This window comes from Pipistrellus kuhlii, unplaced genomic scaffold (genome assembly GCF_014108245.1).
Source record: "Pipistrellus kuhlii isolate mPipKuh1 unplaced genomic scaffold, mPipKuh1.p scaffold_m20_p_60, whole genome shotgun sequence".
NCBI lineage: Eukaryota > Metazoa > Chordata > Mammalia > Chiroptera > Vespertilionidae > Pipistrellus > Pipistrellus kuhlii.
In genome coordinates, this window is record NW_023425563.1 from 1,809,641 (window position 1) to 1,829,158 (window position 19,518).

At 62.2% G+C, this 19,518-nt stretch overlaps 2 protein-coding genes across 6 annotated transcripts; both read left to right on the forward strand.

Annotated features, from left to right (window-relative positions):
* Positions 1-3,343: 3,343 nt before the first annotated feature.
* Positions 3,344-7,388, forward strand: LOC118708643 (MRG domain binding protein). Of its 5 annotated transcripts, none has more exons than XM_036420031.2 (5): positions 3,344-3,658; positions 3,836-3,957; positions 5,591-5,672; positions 5,874-5,948; positions 6,093-6,482. In XM_036420031.2, exons 1-5 carry the CDS (start codon positions 3,511-3,513, stop codon positions 6,257-6,259), a joined length of 594 nt encoding a protein of 197 aa, XP_036275924.1. In that variant the 5' UTR covers positions 3,344-3,510; the 3' UTR covers positions 6,260-6,482. The 5 variants fall into 5 exon arrangements, with proteins under 5 accessions (XP_036275924.1, XP_045430960.1, XP_045430961.1 ...); XM_045575004.1 differs by having other exon boundaries at positions 6,096-6,482; XM_045575005.1 differs by having other exon boundaries at positions 3,354-3,658; positions 6,126-6,482.
* A 3,475-nt stretch (positions 7,389-10,863) lies between these two features.
* OGFR (opioid growth factor receptor) lies at positions 10,864-18,940 on the forward strand. The gene is given in 8 exon segments (XM_036420045.2): positions 10,864-10,934; positions 10,936-11,053; positions 13,198-13,266; positions 13,712-13,790; positions 15,789-15,867; positions 16,540-16,606; positions 17,122-17,270; positions 17,748-18,940. Coding segments are annotated over 8 exon segments (1,692 nt in total). The 5' UTR covers positions 10,864-10,878; the 3' UTR covers positions 18,823-18,940.
* The last annotated feature ends 578 nt before the right edge of the window (positions 18,941-19,518 follow it).

The following is a 19,518-nucleotide window of genomic DNA, read 5'->3' on the forward strand; positions in this document are numbered from 1 at the left end:
ATTCCTGTGCCTCGGTTTCCCCAACACAAACAGGATAATAATGGCCATTGGCACAGAATAACCAGGAAGCCCTCCTCTCCGCTGGTCCCTGCAGTCCCAGGGGAGGCCATCAGCTCTCACAATCACCATCTGCCAGCGGACAAAGGTCCTCCCAGCAGGGCCTGGCACTAATGACAGACAAAGGCTGTGCCCGAGGGCGTGGAAGGCCATATCCCACAAAAAGGACAGGGAAGGGGAGAGAGATGAAAAGCAGCTCTGCCCGCTCCCCTGCCCACTGCGAGGCAGCTTGAGAGCAGCACTGGCAGCGGCTGGGCTCTCCGCCGAGGCCCTCACCTCCGGACACCGGAGGACTGCCCTCCACAACGCCCTCCCGCTGACTCAGCAGAGCGGGGCCTCTGTGCGCTGACAGTGCACACACAGGCACACACGGGCACTCGTCCCTGCGCACCCTCGGAGACGCAGGGCTGCCAGAACTCCCGCCCTCCTCCGGGTCCACACCACCACCCACAGGCGCGCAGGCGGGTGGGGAACCTCACCGCCAGGCTTTTCCTGGCAGAAACACACAGGCTCTGTCCATGAGGCAGGAGGTAATGAAGTTGATTCTTGTACACCCTTCCCTGGGGGGTCTTCTGCAACCACAAAACCAGCCCAAGGTCTCCCCTGGTCTCTCACGTCCTCCACAAACCCTAAGCCCCCAGCAGGGACAGGGCCGCCCATCCCGCACACACGTCAGCAAGAGGCAGGCACTGCGGGCCGGCGGGCCCTGCATCTCAGCTCACCAAGCTGCCAAACAGGCAGTGATTGAGGCAAACTGAGGGGTAGGAGCGTCAGATAAAACATAAGGCCTCCAGTTAAACCTGAATTTTAAATAATGAATAGTTTTTGATATAAGCATAACCTATGCAATGTTTGAGACATACTTATACTGTAAAATTGTTCCTTGTTTACCTGAAAGTGGAATTTAATGTTGAATCTGGCAACCCCAAAAAGAAGCCAACCCCCACACCAGTCAGGGATGATCAGCAGCTGAGACTGACATCCTGTGGCTCCTCCTGCCTGGCCCAGCTCAGCCCTGCAGGGCTGTGGTGGGGACAATAACAGGACCAGGAGAGGGTGCTGTGAGGATCAACGGAGCCGACCACAGCGCTTCCCTCCCAGGCGGACCCACCTCCCGGTCATCGCAGCGATTCCTCCCTCAGGTGCCCTCCTGAAGAATTGGACTTCCTTTTCAAGATGCCAACCTCTGGGTGGGCCATGCAAAGGAACAGCCTTCATTTGGTTCCGGCCTGCATGCTTCTGAGGAGCCCTGGTTTGAGTCCAAACAGTGAATGGGAGACGCCCCCTAGAGGTGAGATGTGTGGGCTGCAAGCCCCAGCTGGTGGTGGAGCCGATAGCTTGCCACTCCAGCTGGAGGTGTTTGTCAAGGTTCCCCAGGCACCTGGGAGAGGAGGCTCTCCAATGAAAACCTCGCTGGTTTGGCTCAATGGATAGAACATCAGCCTGCGGACTGAAGGATCCGGGTTTGATTCCAGTCAAGGGCACATGCCCTGTTGTGGGCTCGGGTTGTGGGCTCGGTCCCCAGTGTGAGGCATGCAGGAGGCAGCTGATCAATGTTTCTCTCTCATCGATGTTTCTAACTCTCTACCCCTCTCCCTTCCTCCCTATTAAAAAATCTATAATATATATATTTAAGGCAAAGATGGGTGGGAGTGAGCAGAGAATGAATGTTGCCAAGGAGCAGGGACCCTAAGGTGTCCAGGCACAGTAAAGAGATTATAACGGAGGACCGCCCTCCATTGAGCACTTCCTGCGTTGAAGAGCCTGTGTTCACTTCTGCCTTGAGGCCAGCCCTGAGTCAAGGCTCACGCTGGGCCAAGGCTAAGGTGACCAGACGTCCCGCTTTTGGCGGGACAGTCCCGATTTCTAACAATCTGTCCCGCATCCCACGGCGTTTTTAAAAAGTCCCGATTTTGCCGAAACCGGTTTGGCTCAGTGGATAGAGCGTCAGCCTGCGGACTCAAGGGTCCGGGGTTCGATTCTGGTCAAGGGCATGTACCTTGGTTGGCGGGCACATCCCCGGTAGGGGGTGTGCAAGAGGTGGCTGATCAATGTTTCTTTCTCATCGATGTTTCTAGCTCTCTATCACTCTCCCTTCCTCTCTGTAAAAGAATCAATAAAATATATTTTAAAAGTCCCGATTTTTGGAAAGATTCTTTTAAATCTTTTGGACTTTTTTAAAACGCCGCGGGACGCGGGACAAATTGTTAAAAATCGGGCACCCGCCAGGCGGGACCAGATCCCAGCTTCCCGAGGGCTCCCAGGACAGCTGGAGGCCCTGGGCCACCTCTCCTGCTGGAATTGTGGGGACTGCATCACCGGCAGCCCCTTCACAGAGGGGAAGCGAGGTCCAGGCCCCGGCCCGCCGACCCCGCTTTGAGTCCGCGTGGCTGTCCCGAGTCTACGCGGGCCAAGGGGCGCGCTCAGCGGCGTGGCTCCAGCTGTTTACTCCGAACTGGACCGGCGCCCTGAGCAGACAGACGTGGCGGCGGAACCCTCACAATACCCCCGGGATGCGTCCTCCTCGGCCCATGGCATGCAGAGGAAACGAGGCTAAGAGGCTCGGTGCCTGGCGCGGTCGCACAGCTTGCAGGGGGCAGAGAGGGGATCCCCGAGCCTCACCCCCGAGTCCACAACCTTTGGGAGCCCGAGCGCCCTGCCCGCGGGTCCGGGCTGGGGCACCCGGGGCGTGGCCAGGGCACCAGGGGCGTGGCCTGGCGGGAATGGGCGGGGCGGGGTGGCCCGGGAGGCCTTGATTGGGTGCTGCTTTGATTCGTCCTGGGGCTGCTGCCTCCCAGCCCGCAGCCCCATCTTGACCACGCCCCAGGGCAAGACTCCGCCCGGCCCCGCCCCGCCCCGCCCCGCCCCGGCCGCGGTTTGGGCGCCGACTAGCGGTTAACCCTCCTTCGGGCCCCGGCCCTGCCTCGGCCACGCCCGGGGGCGGACCGCAGTTAACTTGCTCCGGGGCCTCTCCGGGGCCCCACCAGGCCTGGCCCCTGCCGCTGCCCGGGCTAACCCTCCGGGGCCACCGGCTTGGGCGTCTGCGTCAAGATCCTTCCCCGTCGCGCAGAAGCCGCTTTGTGCAGCGCTCGGACCAGAGGCAATAGAAGCCTGTAAAGCCCACACTGGCGGAACTGACTGTGGCCTGTTCTTATTTATTTCTTAATCGCTTTATTGGGGTGTAATTTGCAGCTCCTCCTTACCCAGAGTTGTACAGCGATCGCCCCGACCTAATTTAGAGCGCTACCCTCCCTTTCCCCAAATCTCCATTTCCGGAGGCCCGCGCTGCGTTACTCGGCCGCGCCGCCAGGGGGCGCCGCAGACGCGCGCCGGGACCCACCCTCCGCTGAGCCTGCGCCTGCGTGCTGAGCGCAGAGCACGCTCCCCGGCCAGTGCGCTTGCGCGGAGCCCTGCCCCGCCGCTCCCGCCCGGGGCTCGTCGCTGAGCCGGGCCATGGGGGAGGCCGAGGTGGGCGGCGGGGGCGCGGCGGGCGACAAGGGGCCGGGGGAGGCGGCCACCAGCCCCGCCGAGGAGACGGTGGTGTGGAGCCCGGAGGTGGAGGTGTGCCTCTTCCACGCCATGCTGGGCCACAAGCCCGTCGGTGAGCGGGCGCCGCGGACTGCGTGGGGGCGGGACGAGCCGGCAACGGCCAGGGGCGCGCGCCGGGCGGAGCCCCCTCCCGCCCACCCTGCCCGGTGCGGCGCCCGCCTCTGCCCTTCTTTACCCCTTCCCCAACGACCCTGCCCTGCGCCCCCTCCGACCTGAGCCTTCTCCGCAGGTGTGAACCGGCACTTCCACATGATCTGTATCAGGGACAAGTTCAGCCAGAACATCGGCAGGCAGGTGCCGTCCAAGGTCATCTGGGACCACCTGAGCACCATGTATGACATGCAGGCGCTGGTGAGCCGGGCCCCGCCCTCCCAGTCCCCCCAGAGGCGCTGGCAGCGCTGTTCCCTCCAGACTCCTCCGTCTGTCCTCAGAGCCTGCGGCCTCGTGGGCACCATTCATTCAGCCAGGTAGCTCCGACTGGGGCCAAAGCACAGACCTAGTGATGACAGCGGTTACCTGTGCAGAACCTTCTGGAGATTGGTGGTCGGTGAAAGTCTCTCCAGGGAGGCACCGCAGGAGCCCAGGCCCAAGGGAGGGGGCCCTCACGCGGGCATCTGTCCTATGGGAGGTCCCAGGAGTGCTCCAGGCAGGAAGTGCCCACATTCCGGTCAGGTTAAGGTGAATGTGGTGGCTTCAGTGAGAACCAGACAGGCAGGGCTTCAGGCCTCATGGGACTCCCAGCTGTCCAGGTTACCTAGGTGGTCCCCACAGAGGAACAGCAGGAGATCAGAGGAGGGCATCCACCTGGGGTTGAGGCACCTGGGGTCCAGGCAGGAGCCTAAGCTGGGTGAGGGGAGGCTTGCCAGCCCCCCAGCCTTTGTCCAGACCCTGTGCTGTCCCTTGCATCTTGTTGACCTCCGGCAAGTCCTTTGCCTCTGCTCGTCGTGGGTCACAGCTGTGCCCTGAGCTGGCTGCTGTTTATGCACAACCCCTTTGAGGGTCCGCTGCTGCCCTAGAGGGGTCCTGGGGTGACCTTGGGTACGGGACTGAGGCAGGCCTGCACTCAGCAAAGCTCCCATGGCTGACGTGTGGGGTCACGTGGACCCCAGGCTCTTCCCACTCTGACTTCAGGCTGCTGGGCGCGGGAAGTGGGACATGGATATGGGAGCAGCAGGGCCTGGTGTCCTAGGGGAGACAGGCAGGCAGCTCTGAAGCCCAGACGCTAGCGCAGGAGGCCGACATGACAGCCCCGGAGGCTGCAGGGTATACCCAGGGCTCTCTGCTCAGGACAGCAGCCCTCTCCCTCTTCCTGTCATGGCCTGTCGCTCAGGTATGAGCAAGACCTCAGGGATGGTACTGCCTAGACCCTTGTTAGCACAAGTCCTTGGACCTCCCCCCACCCCCAGAGTGGCCAGGGGTCCAGCAGCCAGTGGGTCCCTGTGGCCAGCATGGTGACGGTGGGCCGCCTGGCTTGACATGGCTCCCATTGAGGGACATCCCCTCCCACCAATTCACCTTCCCTCATCCGGTGTTCCGTGTATCCGGTCCCTGTCCCTCCTGGCACGTGACGGCAGGACAGGCGGAACCTGACAAGCCGTCGGGGCCTCGGGCTCTGCTCTCCTTACCTCTTTCTGTAGCGTGGCTTTCCCAGCCCACACGCCCTGTCTCTAGGCTGCTGGGCTGCCCCTGCCCCTGCCCTTGAGCACGTGGCAGCTGCCAAGGCAAGGCTTTGCCCTGAGGTGTGTGCCAGCAGGGAGGCGGCCGGCACATCTCAGGTGACACTGACTTCTACCAAGACTCCTGCCTGGCTGGCACTGGAGCTGTGCCCTCCCTGTCTATGGCCTGCCCACCTCTGCAGCCTCAGGGTGACACTGTGCACTCACTAGGTGCTCCTGAGGTGGCTCTTACACATTGTTAGTCACTTGCTAAAATCACGTCATCTTTTTTGTTTCTTAAAAAAACTAAACTTCCTATTTGCCATCAGCACGAGTCTGAGATTCTTCCATTCCCAAATCCAGAGAGGAACTTTGTCCTCCCGGAAGAAATCATTCAGGAAGTCCGCGAAGGTGAGACTTGGATAGGGTTAGGTTTGGGAACAGGGAAGGCGGGAGGTGGGCCACGGGTGGTGGTGAAGGAAGAGCGAGGCGCTGGCCTGTGCTGCTCGGCTCACCGGGTGGTCGGGAGCAGCCGCAGCCTGAGCCACCCGGGTGGTGCCAGGCACCGCCGCCTGGTAGCGTGGGCGCTCTGAAGGCAGCCGTCTCCCACAGGAAAAGTGACCATTGAAGAGGAAATGAAGGAGGAAATGAAGGAAGACATGGACCCCCACAATGGGGCTGATGATGGTGAGTGAGTAGCTTCTCCCGTCCCTTCACGGGGTCCCGGGGGACACAGCACCCACCCCTGGCAAGGCCTTCCCGCAGGGCGCAGCACAGGTCCCAGCCTGTATTTCTAGCCTGTTGCAGCCACAGCTACTCTGCCTGGTCCAGCAGTTGAAAGGCAGCTTCCATCTGCTCGGGCAGGAGCCTCGCCGGGCATGGACATCGTGCGTGTGGCCGACACCATGAATGAACCACAGGGCGGCCCCGGCACCGGCGGCCCAGTCAGGTGGACCCAGTGGCGGTGCCGGAGGCCCCGTACAGGACAAGCTGAGTAGCAGAGCACAGGCCGAGTGGCGGCCGGGCGGGTCCTGCGGCCTGAGCGCTGCTGCCGAGGCCCCCGGTGGGCACGCCCTCAGGAGGCCCAGGTGCTCCGCGGGCCGGGCGGGCGTCCCCAGCTCAGGAGAAACTTGTGGGTTCAGAGCGTCATAGATTCTGTCTAATTCGTAGATACAGAATTTTCTAACTGAACAAGAAGAAATAAAATTCTGGATATTCTGTTTTCAGCCAAATGATTTTGTTTCCCAGTTTTTTCATCTTCAGGAAGCTTGGGGAAAGCAACCGAAAAGTGCAGCAAAGACAGAGACAAGAACTCCTCAGACTTGGGGGCCAAGGAAGGGGTGGACAAGCGCAAGCGCAGCCGAGTCACTGACAAGGTCCTGACGGCCAACAGCAACCCCTCCAGCCCCAGTGCTGCCAAGCGGCGCCGAACTTAGCTCCTCAGAGAAGGGCTGGCAGGGGTCCGGTGCTCGGCCCCTGCTGCCCGCCCTGGGCCCGGCAGCCTGTGGCACCCACACCCCTGGAAACAGGATCCCGGCTTCGGCGGAGTGTGCTGTGTCCGTTCCGCTGCTCTGTGCCCCAGCCGCTGAGCTGCAGCTGCGTGCCCGAGAGACCTGGAGGAACGAGCAGCAATGCCGTGTCCCCGCCCGCCCAGGAGCACCGTCTTCCCGCTGGGCCATCTGTCCATCTGTCCATCCGTCCGCTGTGCTTGCTCAAGTGACGGCGTCCTCAGGAGAAAGGCCACACAAGCCGTGTGCGGCAGCCCCTCCCTCAGCGCCTGAGACACAGCGGGGTGCTTGGCCTCATTCACTTGTACTGTAACGATGTGTATAATGTGGTTGATATTTCACTATTTAATTTCTAAGAAGCCTATTTTACTAGTGTTTTATATGAAAAAATACTGCAGAAGTTAAAAACCTAGGTTGTATTTTTTCCAAGGTGTTTGTTTTAAGGTAATGAGTGATGGGATAATTTTTGCTCAGTTTTTATATGCCAGACACAGAGAATTTGTGGTTATTTTTGTATTACCGAGTAACTTGCACAGACCAAATGAGTGAGGGGAGGGAGGCCAGACAGGAGCTGATGGCCGGGCCGGGGGCCTGTGGAGCATTAAAGCACAGAAAGCAACCTGGACTGTGTGATTTTCATACCAAAAGCAGTTGCTTTGGCTAAAGTACAATAGGAAGTCTTTATTTTCCTAAGATTGATAACTAAGCGTATACTTAGATGTACTTGACTCACTTGATACAATGTGAGTCACGGGCGACAGGTGCAGAGTGTGAGTGACTGACAGGCCCTCGGTGCCCGGGGCTGACTGCTGTGCCCAGCAGAAGCCCACTGAGTGATGGGGAGCCAGCCGGCACACTGGCAACGGGCCACTGAATCCCGCCCACCCAGCAGCCTCCCACCGTCAGGGCGCAGGAAGTCAGAACGTGCTGCAGCCCGTCCCGGACCCTGTGCGAGAGGCCGTCCAACTTCGGGTAGGAGGCTGGCCGTGCCAGCCCCATTCCTTGGGCCTTGAAGACATTGCTGGCACCCTGCCTCCCAGCAGGCCGACGGTACTTGGCACAGTGTCTATACCAGGTCTGCTAACCCTGAGCCGCTGCTCTCAGCGTCCACCCTGCACCTACTGCAGCAGAAGCTTGCCCTCCGAGGCTTGGGGGCCCCATGGTGTGTCAGCACCTGCCGCATGGAACAGGGATCTAGACGGAACCCAGGTGGTCGAGGCTGCCTGCCCCACACCCGCATGCCCCTGCGCTTGCCCAGTGATGCAGTCTCGGGTCTGCACGGCACACACCATGCTCCCAACTGTCCTCACAGCAGAGCAGGCAATAACTTCGTGGGAAGAGAGCAGCGGTCTGCCTTCTAGAGAGTTCTAGAACACATGCAGGGAGGTATGCCCCTTGGCCTCCCCCTCGCTGCCAGTGTCCACCACCCTCATTTAGTACCCACTCTGCCAGGTCCAGAGTTGTGATACGTGAGAGAAATCTGGGGTGGCACTCGGCACGGGAGGGCCCCCATCTAGATTTCCTGGGAAACCCCACCTGGAACAGCGTCTTCAGGGGCCTCAGAATTTGCTGTAAAAGCCCATCAATAAACCTGCCTTGTTTCAGTTAACGTTTTACTGCATGTTCGAAGGGTGGGCAGGTGGCCCGCTCCCCTGTCCTGAGCAGACGCTGCCCTGCCCAGGGCGGCTCGGCCCACGCCAGCGCAGCTCTGTGATCAGTCCCAATGGCTGCAGGTGTGTGCAGGTCACCCTCCCAGGCATCTGTGGCACGGGATGTCTCCCGGCCGAGGGGTCCAGTCTGTGACGTGGCACATCACCAGGTGGCATGGAAATTATCTGAACAAGAAAACAATTGGGGCCGGGACCGGTTTGGCTCATGGATAGAGCGCCGGCCTGGGGACTGAAAGGTCCCGGGTTCGATTCTGGTCAAGGACATGTACCTTGGTTGCAGGCGCATCCCTAGTAGGGGGTGTGCAAGAGGAGCTAATCGATGATTCTCTCTCATCGATGTTTCTAACTCTCTATTCCTCTCTCTTCCTCTCTGTGAAAAATCAATAAAATATATTTTAAAAAAAGAAAACAATTGGGGGGAGGGGGCCTTAGAGACGAAGGCCTACAGAAGAGGAAGAAACACAGTCCTGCAACTTGGCGAGCAGTGCTTTCCGCGCTCATGCAGGTAGGAACCAGGTGGTGCGGCCTCAGGGCTCCCTGCTCTGGCCCAGCCCCCCAAGGGGGATCCAGAAGGACTGCAGGCTCCCAAGAAGTTTTGGACACTTACTGCGGCAGTGGGCACGGCTGCAAGGCTGGCTGAGTAGGGGGCAGACTTGGGCCAAATAAGATGGCAGAATCTGCTTTTGCCTGAGGGAAGTATTAGGGCAGGTCTAGCCTGATCCGCCTCAGCCAGATCCTACAAAGAGCCTGGCCAAGCACAGGGGGCAGCGTGAGGCCTATGGATGTGGCACCGGCGGGATGCTCTCGGCCACCTTACACACCTGGGCAACAAGCCGCCTGGAGTGCTGTCCCCACGTGGCATCCCAGACCCCAGCTGTTCTCACAGCAGAGTGTGTGGGGTGATGGGTGTAGCCATCATTCATGAAGCAGCAGTCGGCAGTGTCTTAATAAAGAGGTCTACAGTCCTGGCCCTGGCAGGAAGCAGCAGTGGGCAAACTGAATGGTAGGCTGGGGTGGTGAAGCCGGGCTCACAGAGAAGGGACCTGCCAACCCCAAAGCTCCCAGATCAGCAAACCAGAGTGACCCACAGCCCAGCACCCAAAGCCTCCCTCAGAGGAGCCCCTCTACCCAGCGGCATAGCCAGGGTCCGAGGCCAACTGCAAATGGGCTAACAAAGCAAGGCCCCTCGCCAGGCCTGTGGACCGGCCCCACCACCCAGGAAACCTACCCGGGAAATGCCCAGAGCTCCGGTCCTTTGGGGTGTCACCTCTGTCCCGTTAGAAAGGGGAGCAGACAGCTCCGGCCAGGTGGGCTGTGCGCAGGTTGACCTGTCAGGGAGCCGTGGCTCCGGCACCAAGCAGGCCTCCCCTGAGCTCCTGGGCCATAGAAGTCTCTGTCCCCTCTGGGCTGCCATCAGCTGTGCGGTAGGAGGAGCAGCACCTCCCGGCACAGGCAGCCAGACACCTCTCCGCTGGCGGCGGGGCCAGGACAGCCAGCGCCGCCCCCTCCCCCCCCCATCCCCCTCCGCACCCTGCAGGCTGGGTGTGCGCTCTCCAGTGGCCCTGGCACCCACAGGCCACTCTCCTCATGGCCTAGCCTGCGCCGGCCGGTGTTGGCTGCTTTGCGATGACGACGCTGTGCGGTCCTAGGCGACCACTCCCAAGTTTCATCTGAGGGCGCGTCACCCACCTTGCTGGAGCTCTTGTCACCCAGCAGACGTCAGAGCCAAGGTTGCATAGGGGCCCACAGTCAGGGACATTGCAGCTGCAGGTAATTTTCACCTCCCAGCTCCTGGGTGCCGCCTGGGGTTGGGGCGCAGTGACTCGGGGCGCTGCTCACTCTCCTGCTGGCCTCCAAGGAGCAAACTGCCGCTGTGAGCCCCAGTGGAGGGGACACAGCGCCCTCTGACCCACAGTCAGGAGCTTGGAGGTACATAGGTGGCTTCCCAAACCAGCCTCTGATGGACCGCACACCAGCTGACACTGCAGGGCATCCTGGTGGGTAGATTCCTCAGGGGACAGCTTCCAGGCAATCCCCTCCCAAGGGCATCCTCCGAGGACATTCTCTGGGGGAAGGGACATCTGGGGAGCCATGTCCTTCAGGGGCGTCCTCGGAGGGGAGCACATGGGGGAAATCTGGGAGGTGATCTGGGAGGGATCTAGGGACAGGCACCCTCTGTGGACAGCCTCAGAGATGTTCTTCACGGGGCAGCCTCCCTGTGAGAGTCCCGGGCTGGCATCTTGGGAGGGCGACACCCTGCAGGGGAGACGTTCTGGCCAGGGAAGGGGGATTTTTGGATTGGGGCGGTCTGACTGGCAGCCCCAGGCACGTGCTCCCAGGGCGGGCCCCGGCGGGCGGAGGCCCCGCCCTCGCCCCGCCCCCGCGCTTCCTCCGGTTTCACTTTCGCTTCCGGCGGAGCGAGTCCCGCCGCCACCGAGCATGGAGGACCTGGACCTCGACTCCACCTGGGAGGACGAGGACGAGGAGGAGGAGGACGGGGGGGGCCCCCAGCGCCGGCGACGACGACGATGGAGAGGCCGGCGCCCTGGGAGAGGCCGAGGACGAGGAGGAGGACGAGGAGGAGGACGAGGAGGCGCGGCCCAGCGCGCGGCAGGTGCAGCCCCGCACCCCCCCCCCCCCCGCCCGGGAGACCGCACCCCGAGACGGTGCCCCCCGCACCCAGAATGGGGGCCAGGCCTGATCTGGGGAAAACTGTCCCTCCCCTCCCCCGGCCGGGAGTGGGGGGGACAGGGGCATCTCTGGAGACCCGACTTGGGGCCCAACTCCCTCTCCAGCCATGGTCCTCCTGCCCCCTCATAACCTGATGGACACCCTGGATCTGCCCCTGCTTGCCGCCCCCACCCCCCACCGGACCCAGACAGGAGGCTTTGCAGAGAGACCCAGGGCCACCCTAAGACAGTGCCCAGGACTGAATCTGTGTGGTGGTGACACTTCCTCAAAAGGATGCCCCGGGCACATCCTTGACCTCTTCTCTGTCAGGTCCACCTCCAGGCCCGTGGCTCTGTCTCCGGCCCCTCCACGGCCCTGCCTGCCTCCCAGCCTCCTGTGCCCTCAGGGAGCACCTGGCTTGTTCCCACCCGCCCGCCCTCCACACCTGACCCTCCGGCTGTTCCTCTGGGCGGGGCTGGCCTGCCCCTCCTGGCATGGGAGCCGGGGGCCCCCCTGGCCCGGTGGTTACTTCTGGTTACCCTGTTACTTTTGTTGCCATCCGGTACTTGGTCTTGCCACTGGTTACTTGTTAGCAGGGGCAGTTTGCCAGAGCTCACTGGGTGGGGGCGTTGCTCTGGCTGGGCCGGAGTTAGGGAGGGCGGCAGCCGGAATGGCAGCCTCACCCTGCATCCCAGTTGCTTTTGGATCAAAGCGTCTTCACTGCGCGTCCAGAGAATGTAGAAACAGGTGGTCTGGATGACTCCCGGGCCAGAGAACGCTGGTTTTCAGGTTTAATGGCACGTCTTAGTGATCCATGCGAGGACCCGAGAGGCTCCTGTGTCTCGGAAAGGCAGCGGCCTAGGCGCACCCCGTGTTTGGGCCAGGGACAAGTTCCTGAGCAGGCGGGCTGGGCCGTGGTCGGGGTCATGGGCTTGGAGCCACCGGGCAGGAATCCGGTTCTGTCCCCCAGCAGGTGTGGCGAGGGCTAGGTAGAGAATGCTGTCCTCCCACAGTTCCACAGCCCACGCTGCTGGAGGCCTGCTCTGGCGCCTTGCCCACCCTGGACGATGCCCTTGACCCTCTAACCCCTTCCCGGAGGACTCCACCCTGCAGTGCTGCCCCATGTGGTGCCCACTGGCCCAGGGGAAGGAGAAACAGAAACTGGTAGAGAAGTGGGAATGCACTGCTGAGTTCCGGTTTGTTCTCTGGCCCTTGGCCTGTAGGAGAGAACCTAACCAGCTGGCAGAGGGCAGCCCTGGGCCCGGCTGGAGGTCAGACCGTTGAGGGGCGTTGGGGAGTGGGAAGGGGCTGGAGCCTGGAGCCGCAGTGGCAGACCTGGCCTCCCGACCCCTCCAGCACTTCTTGGCTCTTCCAGGTCCTGGGAGCCAGCTGTCTGCCCAGGCGAGCTACCTCTGCCCTGCCCCCTCCACCCCCAGCCTCAGTCAGACCGCCTGAGCCCCTGCCCTGTCATGGTGGGTGGGCTGCACTTCCTTAGCTTCCTGCTCACAGTCACCTCCCATCCTTCCCAGGACCCCAGGGTGCTGGGCCTGTGGAGACAGGGCTGCTGGGTGCGGAGGGAAGCAAGGAGCCTCTGACGTGCTGCCAGGAGAGTGGGATTGGTGGGATGGGACAGGTGCCCTGGGCTTTGGTCGTTCGTTTCTCCATCAAACACTGTGACGAGCGTTTGGGCCCTCCTAGGGCTGGAAGCAGCAAGGCACTGTCCTTGGGCACAAGCCTGGTGGCTGTTTCCAGCCCGGTGCAAGGAGGAAGTGCGACGGGAGGCGGGTTTCCCGGGGAGACATAACTGCAGCTGAGGGGGCTGGCTAGCAAACAGAGGAGGAAGTGAAGCTGGAGATTGGAGGGCTGCCCCCCAAGCATGTCCCCATGAGCCCAGGGGTGCTGAGGGCTGAGCAGGGTGCAGGCCTCACTCCAACCACTCTGGGCTCGTCTGGTTTTATTGACATCTGGCCCAGGTCCTGCTGCCCTCACCAGGATGGGGCTCATGGGGAGGAGCGGTCTGCTTGCTGGCAGGCCTCTAGGAAGGGGGGCATCTCCCATGGGGTCTTATCCTCTCTCTTCTCTTCCCAGTCTAGGAGGATAGAGTCCCTAAACTGGAGAGCCGTGCGGGACACACGCAGGTACCGGCACCACTACCCGGTACGTAGCTGCCTGTCGCACCCTTGAACCCTCGCAGCAAACCCCGCCTTCCATTCCACCAGATGAGGCCCCCTCCGCCTCTGGGGCTTCAGCGCCCTTGCCTTTCTTAGGCGTCCTGGTGCCAGCTCACGGCACAGCCACGAGGCCCACACCACCTGCCCCACGGTGGTCTCCTGGGCCCTCAGCCCCTGCCCTCTGCACCAGGAGCCTCGGGAGGCCCTTGGGCTGCCTCTGGGTGCAGAAGAAGTGACTCCTAGCATGGCCACGTGGGGAGGAGGCGGAGGTCAGAGGAGGGTGCTGACCCTGGGGGTCCTCCCCAGCCTTCAGGATGTCTGGTGTTTCCAGTGGAGAGCAGATGTCCCTCCCCCAGGAGAGCTGTAATCTGAGGGCCCAGGGAGGCCAGATGTTTCTGATGATGTCACCGGCGCTCTCTTTGGCTCTTTAGGATTTGACGGAAGGGGACAGCAACGGTGACATGCCAAACCTGAGCTTCTACAGGAATGAGACCCCGTTCCTGCCCAATGGTGCGTGCTGGACGCCTGCAGCTGCCTCTGCTGTGGGTCCCCTCTCCCATCTCTGCCTCTGGGTCTTCTGGGACCTGGGCTGTGAGGACCTGGCTGGGACTGGGCCCTGGGGCCTATAGCTTTCAGGTAGCTCCACAACAGCCCCCTGAGGCTGCTGAGGGGACCCAAGGGCCCCAGCCTGCATCTTGGACCCCACAGGCAAACTTGCTGTGATGAACCAAGCAGTAAACACCCATGGCTTTGCAGACCCCAAGGTCTCTGTCACATCACCTGGCTCCTCTGCCGAGTGGGAAAGCCATGTGTCAACTAGGGAGGGAGGGTGGTCTCACGTTTCTTTTTTTTTCTTTTTTCTTTTTTTTATTTTATTGATATTTTACAGAGAAGAGAGAGGGTTAGAAAGTTAGAAACATCGATGAGAGAGAATCATCGATCAGCTGCCTCTTGCACATCCCCCACTGGGGATGTGCCCACAACCAAGGTACATGCCCTTGACCGGAATCGAACCTGGGACCTTTCAGTCCGCAAGCTGACGCTCTATCCACTGAGCCAAACTGGTTTTGGCATCACGTTTCTAAATGGTTGGAAAAAAATTAAGGTAGAATAATATTTGAGACTTGAAAATTATATGAAATCCAAATTTCAGTGTCCATGAGTGGAGTTCATATGTGTGTGTGTGTGTGTGTGTGTGTGTGTGTGTGTATCTAATAAAGAGGGAATATGCTAGTCGACCCTCATGCCATCGCAAAGATGGTGGCACTCACAGCCAATAAGGAGAGAATATGCTAATTGATTGCCCAGTCCCCTCAACCCTGCTGGGGCAGCAGGTGAATGGCAAGTCCAGGCTAGCCTGGGGATGGGTCCAGCCACTCCGAGCACCTGCTTCCGGAGTCCCCAGGCCCCCCAGCTGCTCAGGGCTGCCCGAGGCTCAGGTAACCAAGGTCAGCCGAGGTTTGAGCTGCCGGCAGTGGCAGCAGCAGAGGTGTGCTGGGCGTCACCTTCCTGATCGCCGGGTTGCCTCCTGCCCCTAAGGTCTCCTGGACTGTGAGAGGAGCAGGCCGGGCTGAGGGACCCCCCCTCCCCTCCAGTGCATGAATTTTCATGAACTGGGCCTCTAGTATATTCTTGATTTCAGAGAGAAAGGAAGAGGGAGAGAGAGATAGAAGCATTAGTGATGAGAGAGAATCATTGACCATTGATTAGTTGCCTCCTGGCATATGCCCCAACTGGGAATTGAACTGTGACCTCCTGGTTCAATGGTTGATGCACAACTACTGAGTCACACCAGCTGGGCTATGAGTGAAGTGTTATTGGAACTCGTGGTCTGTAGCTGTTTCCCTAGGATGCAGCGTAATTGCTACAGAAGCCATGTGGCCGCACAGCCCCAAATACTCAGTCTGCCCCTTTGCAGAAACAGCGGCCGATGGAAGACCAGCTACGGGGTGGGGCTCAGCTGCAGGTTCTGTATGAGGACAGAGTCCTGATGACAAGCCCTGGTGTGAGGGCAGTGAGGACCCTCTGGCAGACAGGTGCAGGCTGGGAGCACCTGTCCCCTCTTGGGCATAGTCCTCTCTCTGGCATCTGCTCTCGGATTGCAGAGGCCGAGGGCCTAAATTGGGGAATTAAAAATCACGTGAGATGTACAACTCAAAGCTGCAAGAGGCCCAAGGTCCTCAAGAAAGGTGGGAGCTCTGATCAGTTTGGCTCATTGGGTAGAGCATTGGCCTGCGGACAGAAGGGTCAAAGGTTTGAGTCTGTCTTGTCAGGAGTACCTACCTCCATAGCAGACTCAATCTCCATGCCAATCTGGGCATGTGCAGGAGGCAACGAGTTGATGTGTGTCTCTCACATCAATGTTTCTATCCCCCTCGCTTCCACTCTGTCTAAAAATCTATGGGGGAAAATGCTTGGGTGAGGGTTTTTAAAAAAAGGTGGGAAGCAGGACCGAGCGAGCTGGAGTAGCTCCATGCTGACTCACTACTTGTCCCCGTGGGCTCCTAGGCTGTCTCATTGAGGATATTCTTCAGAATTGGAAGAACGACTACGACCGCCTGGAGGACAACCATTCCTACATCCAGTGGTGAGCAGAGGGCAGGCGTGGGCTCGGCATGTGGGGAGGGGCTCTGCCTCCTGGGGGCTGAGATGGGGCTGGACCCCTGGGGAGGCAAGCCTCTTCCTGCAGTGCAGGCACACCTGGCTGGCACACTGCATCCTTTCCGAAGCCCAATGTGCTCCCCCGGGCGCTGCAGGCCGGGGTTCTTAAGCTGCGGGCAGCCTCTGTGGCTGGCTGGGAGCGGAGGCTGCACGGGGCAGGAAGGCGGTGGGTAGCAGCCTGCCGCACGTGGGCCGGGGCAGCTAGTGCGGCCTGTCCTGCGTGGGAGGGGCTCACCGTGGCGTGTGGCAGCCCTGCAAACAGTGTGTCTTTGAGGACGGTGCCCGGGGCCTCTCCTGGGCACAGGGACTCTCAGCATCCATGATGAGAAAGGGAGGACAGAGAATGAGAGGGACAGCTGACCGGCTGGAGCGAAGTGGCTAGCTGGCCGCCCTTGCTGCTGTCGGCCACACGTGCCTGTCCTGTGCCTTGGTCTGTGATGCCCACCCTGGGCTCCCCTGGCCCCCCCCCCCCCCCAGGCTTCATCGTGAGAGCCTGTGGCATGTGGGGCCCAGCAGCCCCTCCTAGCGTTGCGTGCTGAGCCCAGCGGGTGGTGAGCCGCCCAGGCTGCTCGGGACATTGCTGCATCTTCTCCCCCAGGCTGTTTCCTCTGCGGGAGCCAGGGGTGAACTGGCACGCCAAGCCCCTCACGCAGCGGGAGATCACGGTGAGCGAGCCTCTGGGGAGCCACTGGGAGGGTAGGAGCTAGAAGTCCCCCTAATCAGATCACCGTCCCTCTAACATGTGCCTCACCTCTGTCCCGGCACTCCTCACAGTCTTCCAGAGAAATCGCTCTATCTTGGGGCGTCTGGGGCAGGGCTGGCCTTCGTCACCCCTTGTTGGGGCTGGAGCAGGGCCCCCAGAGGAATTGATGAGGAGCCACTGAGCATGTCAGGAAGAGCAGCGTGTTCCTAGGGATGGCGGGTGCCCGATGCCACCCTGGGAAATCTGAGCGCTTCCCAGCAGCTTGAGGAATTCCTTCCGACTGAAGCCAACACAGCCCTGTGACCCGGAGGGGCTCAGAGCAGAGATGGTTACATTAAGGAGCTATAGGGCTCCTCCACCCTGAGTCATCCAGTCCCGGCCTCTAGATGATCAGACCTGAGGGAGGCCTCGTGCGCTGAGCTCGCTCGCTCTCTCTCCTCTCTCTCTCTCTCTCTTGCTCTCCTGGCTGCTTTCCAGGCCTTTAAAAGCTCCAAGGAAGCTGGGGAGCGGTTTGTCCGGGCCTATGAGCTCATGCTGGGGTTCTACGGAATCGAGCTCGAGGACTGGGACACAGGCAAGGTGCGCCGAGCACAAAACTACCAGAAGCGCTTTCAGAATCTCAACAGGTGAGGACCCCGCGGGACAGCTGGCACAGCCTGTCTCAGGCTGAGAGGGGCTGTGCTAGGGTTCTGGCAAGTGCCCTGGGAGCCCTTGTGGGAGCAGGGGCAAGCGACAGGCCGAGCACCCTGCTCCTTGCTTGTGTGTGTGGGGGGGGGGGGGGGAGGGGGCTGCCTGATAGGGTGTGAGGGCCTAAAGGGAGGCCTACCACCCACCGGGCTGGGTCAGCTTCACAGCACCCCTGAGCCTGCTGAGAAGCCAGGCGAGGAGGGGTCTGGAGGAAGTGCAGGGATGAATCACAACCTACAGAGCCCCCTCCAACCCTCCACTAGCCCTGCGGGGGGAGGGATGGTCCGTGGGACCAAGGGGACCCTCACCCTCCAAGAGGAGGCCTCCTACACCCAGCCTGCCTCGGCTCCGGAGGGGGTGCAGCCTGAGGGAGGGGGAGCGGCCTCGCGGCCCGCCCACCGGCGCCTCCCCCGCAGGCACAGCCACAACAACCTCCGCCTCACGCGCATCCTCAAGTCGCTGGGCGAGCTGGGCCTGGAGCGCTACCAGGCGCCGCTGGTGCGCTTCTTCCTGGAGGAGACGCTGGTGCGCCGCGAGCTGCCGGCCGTGCGGCGGAGCGCGCTGGACTACTTCGTGTTCACCGTGCGCTGCCCGCGCCAGCGCCGCGCGCTGCTGCGCTTCGCCTGGGCGCACTTCCGGCCGCGCCGCCAGTTCGTCTGGGCGCCGCACCACCGGCTGCGGGGGCCCCGGCCGCGCGCCCCGCCGCTGCCCGCGGGCCCCGCGGAGCGCCCCCTCCCGGAGCCCCCCCTCCCGGCGGGCGCGCCCGGGCGGACCTGCGGGCCGGGGCGGGGCGAGGGCCGGGAGGGCGTGGCCGCCGGGCCCCCGCCGCCGGGCCCGGAGCCCCGGGAGGAGGGAGCCCCCGAGGAGGGCGCCCCCGAGAGGGACCTGGGAGAGGGGGCCGGAAGTCAGGGGGAGGAGGGGCCCGAGCCCGCGAGCCCCAAGGAGAGCAAGAAGAGGAAGCTGGAGCCGAACCGGCGGGAGCAGGCCCCGGGGGAGCGGGCCGCCCAGAGCGCCTCGGAGGTGGAGAAGATCGCGCTGAACCTGGAGGGCTGCGCCCTCAGCCAGGGCAGCGGGGCAGGCACCCAGGAAATGGGCAGCCAGGGGCCCGGGGAGACCGAGCCGCCCTGCCCCCCGCCCCCGCCGGCCAAGGTGACTGACGAGGTGAGGAAACGCAGGAAAGTGGATCAGACGCCGGCCCCCCTCTGGCCCCCTGGCCCCCCGGGGTGCCCAGAGGCCGCGGTGGGCGAGGAGGAGGAGGAGGCAGAAGGCCATGGGGTGCCGGAGCAGGGGGCCCCCGGGAGCCCGGGCCCCGCCGAACCAGCACTGGAACCTGCCCTGGAACCTGCACTGGACGAGGGGGCGCAGGCGGAGCTGGCGGCTGAGCCCCCGACCAGCGGCCTCCCATTGCCCGGCGCCGGCGGGGCTGGCCGTTCCCTGCAGCGGAGGGAGCACGGGCCCCAGGGAAGGCCGCGGACTCCGAGCCCTCACTGACCGCACCGCTGCCTCCCGCCTCCGGCCGCCAGCCCTTTGTAAACGGCGCTGAGGGTCTGGGTGGGAGTGGGCTCTTCCTTAGTCCAGTGCCCAGGCCTTTTCTGAATAAATGCATTTGGTTTCGAGTGTTTTGGTGTGGACAGCGGTCCTGTGGGTGGCGAGGTGGACTGCCTGGTTCCGGGAGCGGTGCTCTCTGGCCTCGGCGACTGCCCTGCCGCTGCCCCCAGTCACAGCGCCTGCGGCTGGAGAGTAGCTCCTTGGCTGCGTGCGTTCGTTACCGGGTAGGAGGAAGGCTGGGCACAGGCAGTCCACCAGCGGGGGGCAGTGTTCAGAGTGCCCAGGTCTAACCCCATTCTCAGTGCAGTGACCAGAGTGCAGTGCCGGGTGTTCTCTGGCTTCGTCCCTGCCCTGCCAGCCACGGCCCCCTGCTAACCCTCCACACCAAGGCAGCCTCCCGGGACCTTGGCTCCTCCCACCTGGCATGGGCACTGCATCCCCTGCTATAGCAGGCCCTCCCCCAGGGCACGGGAGCTCCCAGGCCCTCCCTTCCTGGGGGGGGGGGGGCGTTGGCAGAGGGGCACGCGCACTTGCCTCTGCACAAATGAAGGGATGACTCGCTGCTCCCCGAGGAAGGAGGGAGCTGTGGAGCGAGATCCGCCTCAACATGAAAAGCGTTGACAATTCGGTCGGGGAAGG

What these genes read in the sequence shown, in the direction of transcription:
- LOC118708643 (XM_036420029.2), top strand. Translation starts at nt 3,511, where the DNA reads ATGGGGGAGGCCGAGGTGGGCGGCGGGGGCGCGGCGGGCGACAAGGGG. An exon ending in GCTGGGCCACAAGCCCGTCG is followed by an intron (nt 3,659 to 3,835) that starts GTGAGCGGGCGC and finishes CCTTCTCCGCAG; the next exon opens with GTGTGAACCGGCACTTCCAC. An exon ending in TGTATGACATGCAGGCGCTG is followed by an intron (nt 3,958 to 5,590) that starts GTGAGCCGGGCC and finishes ATTTGCCATCAG; the next exon opens with CACGAGTCTGAGATTCTTCC.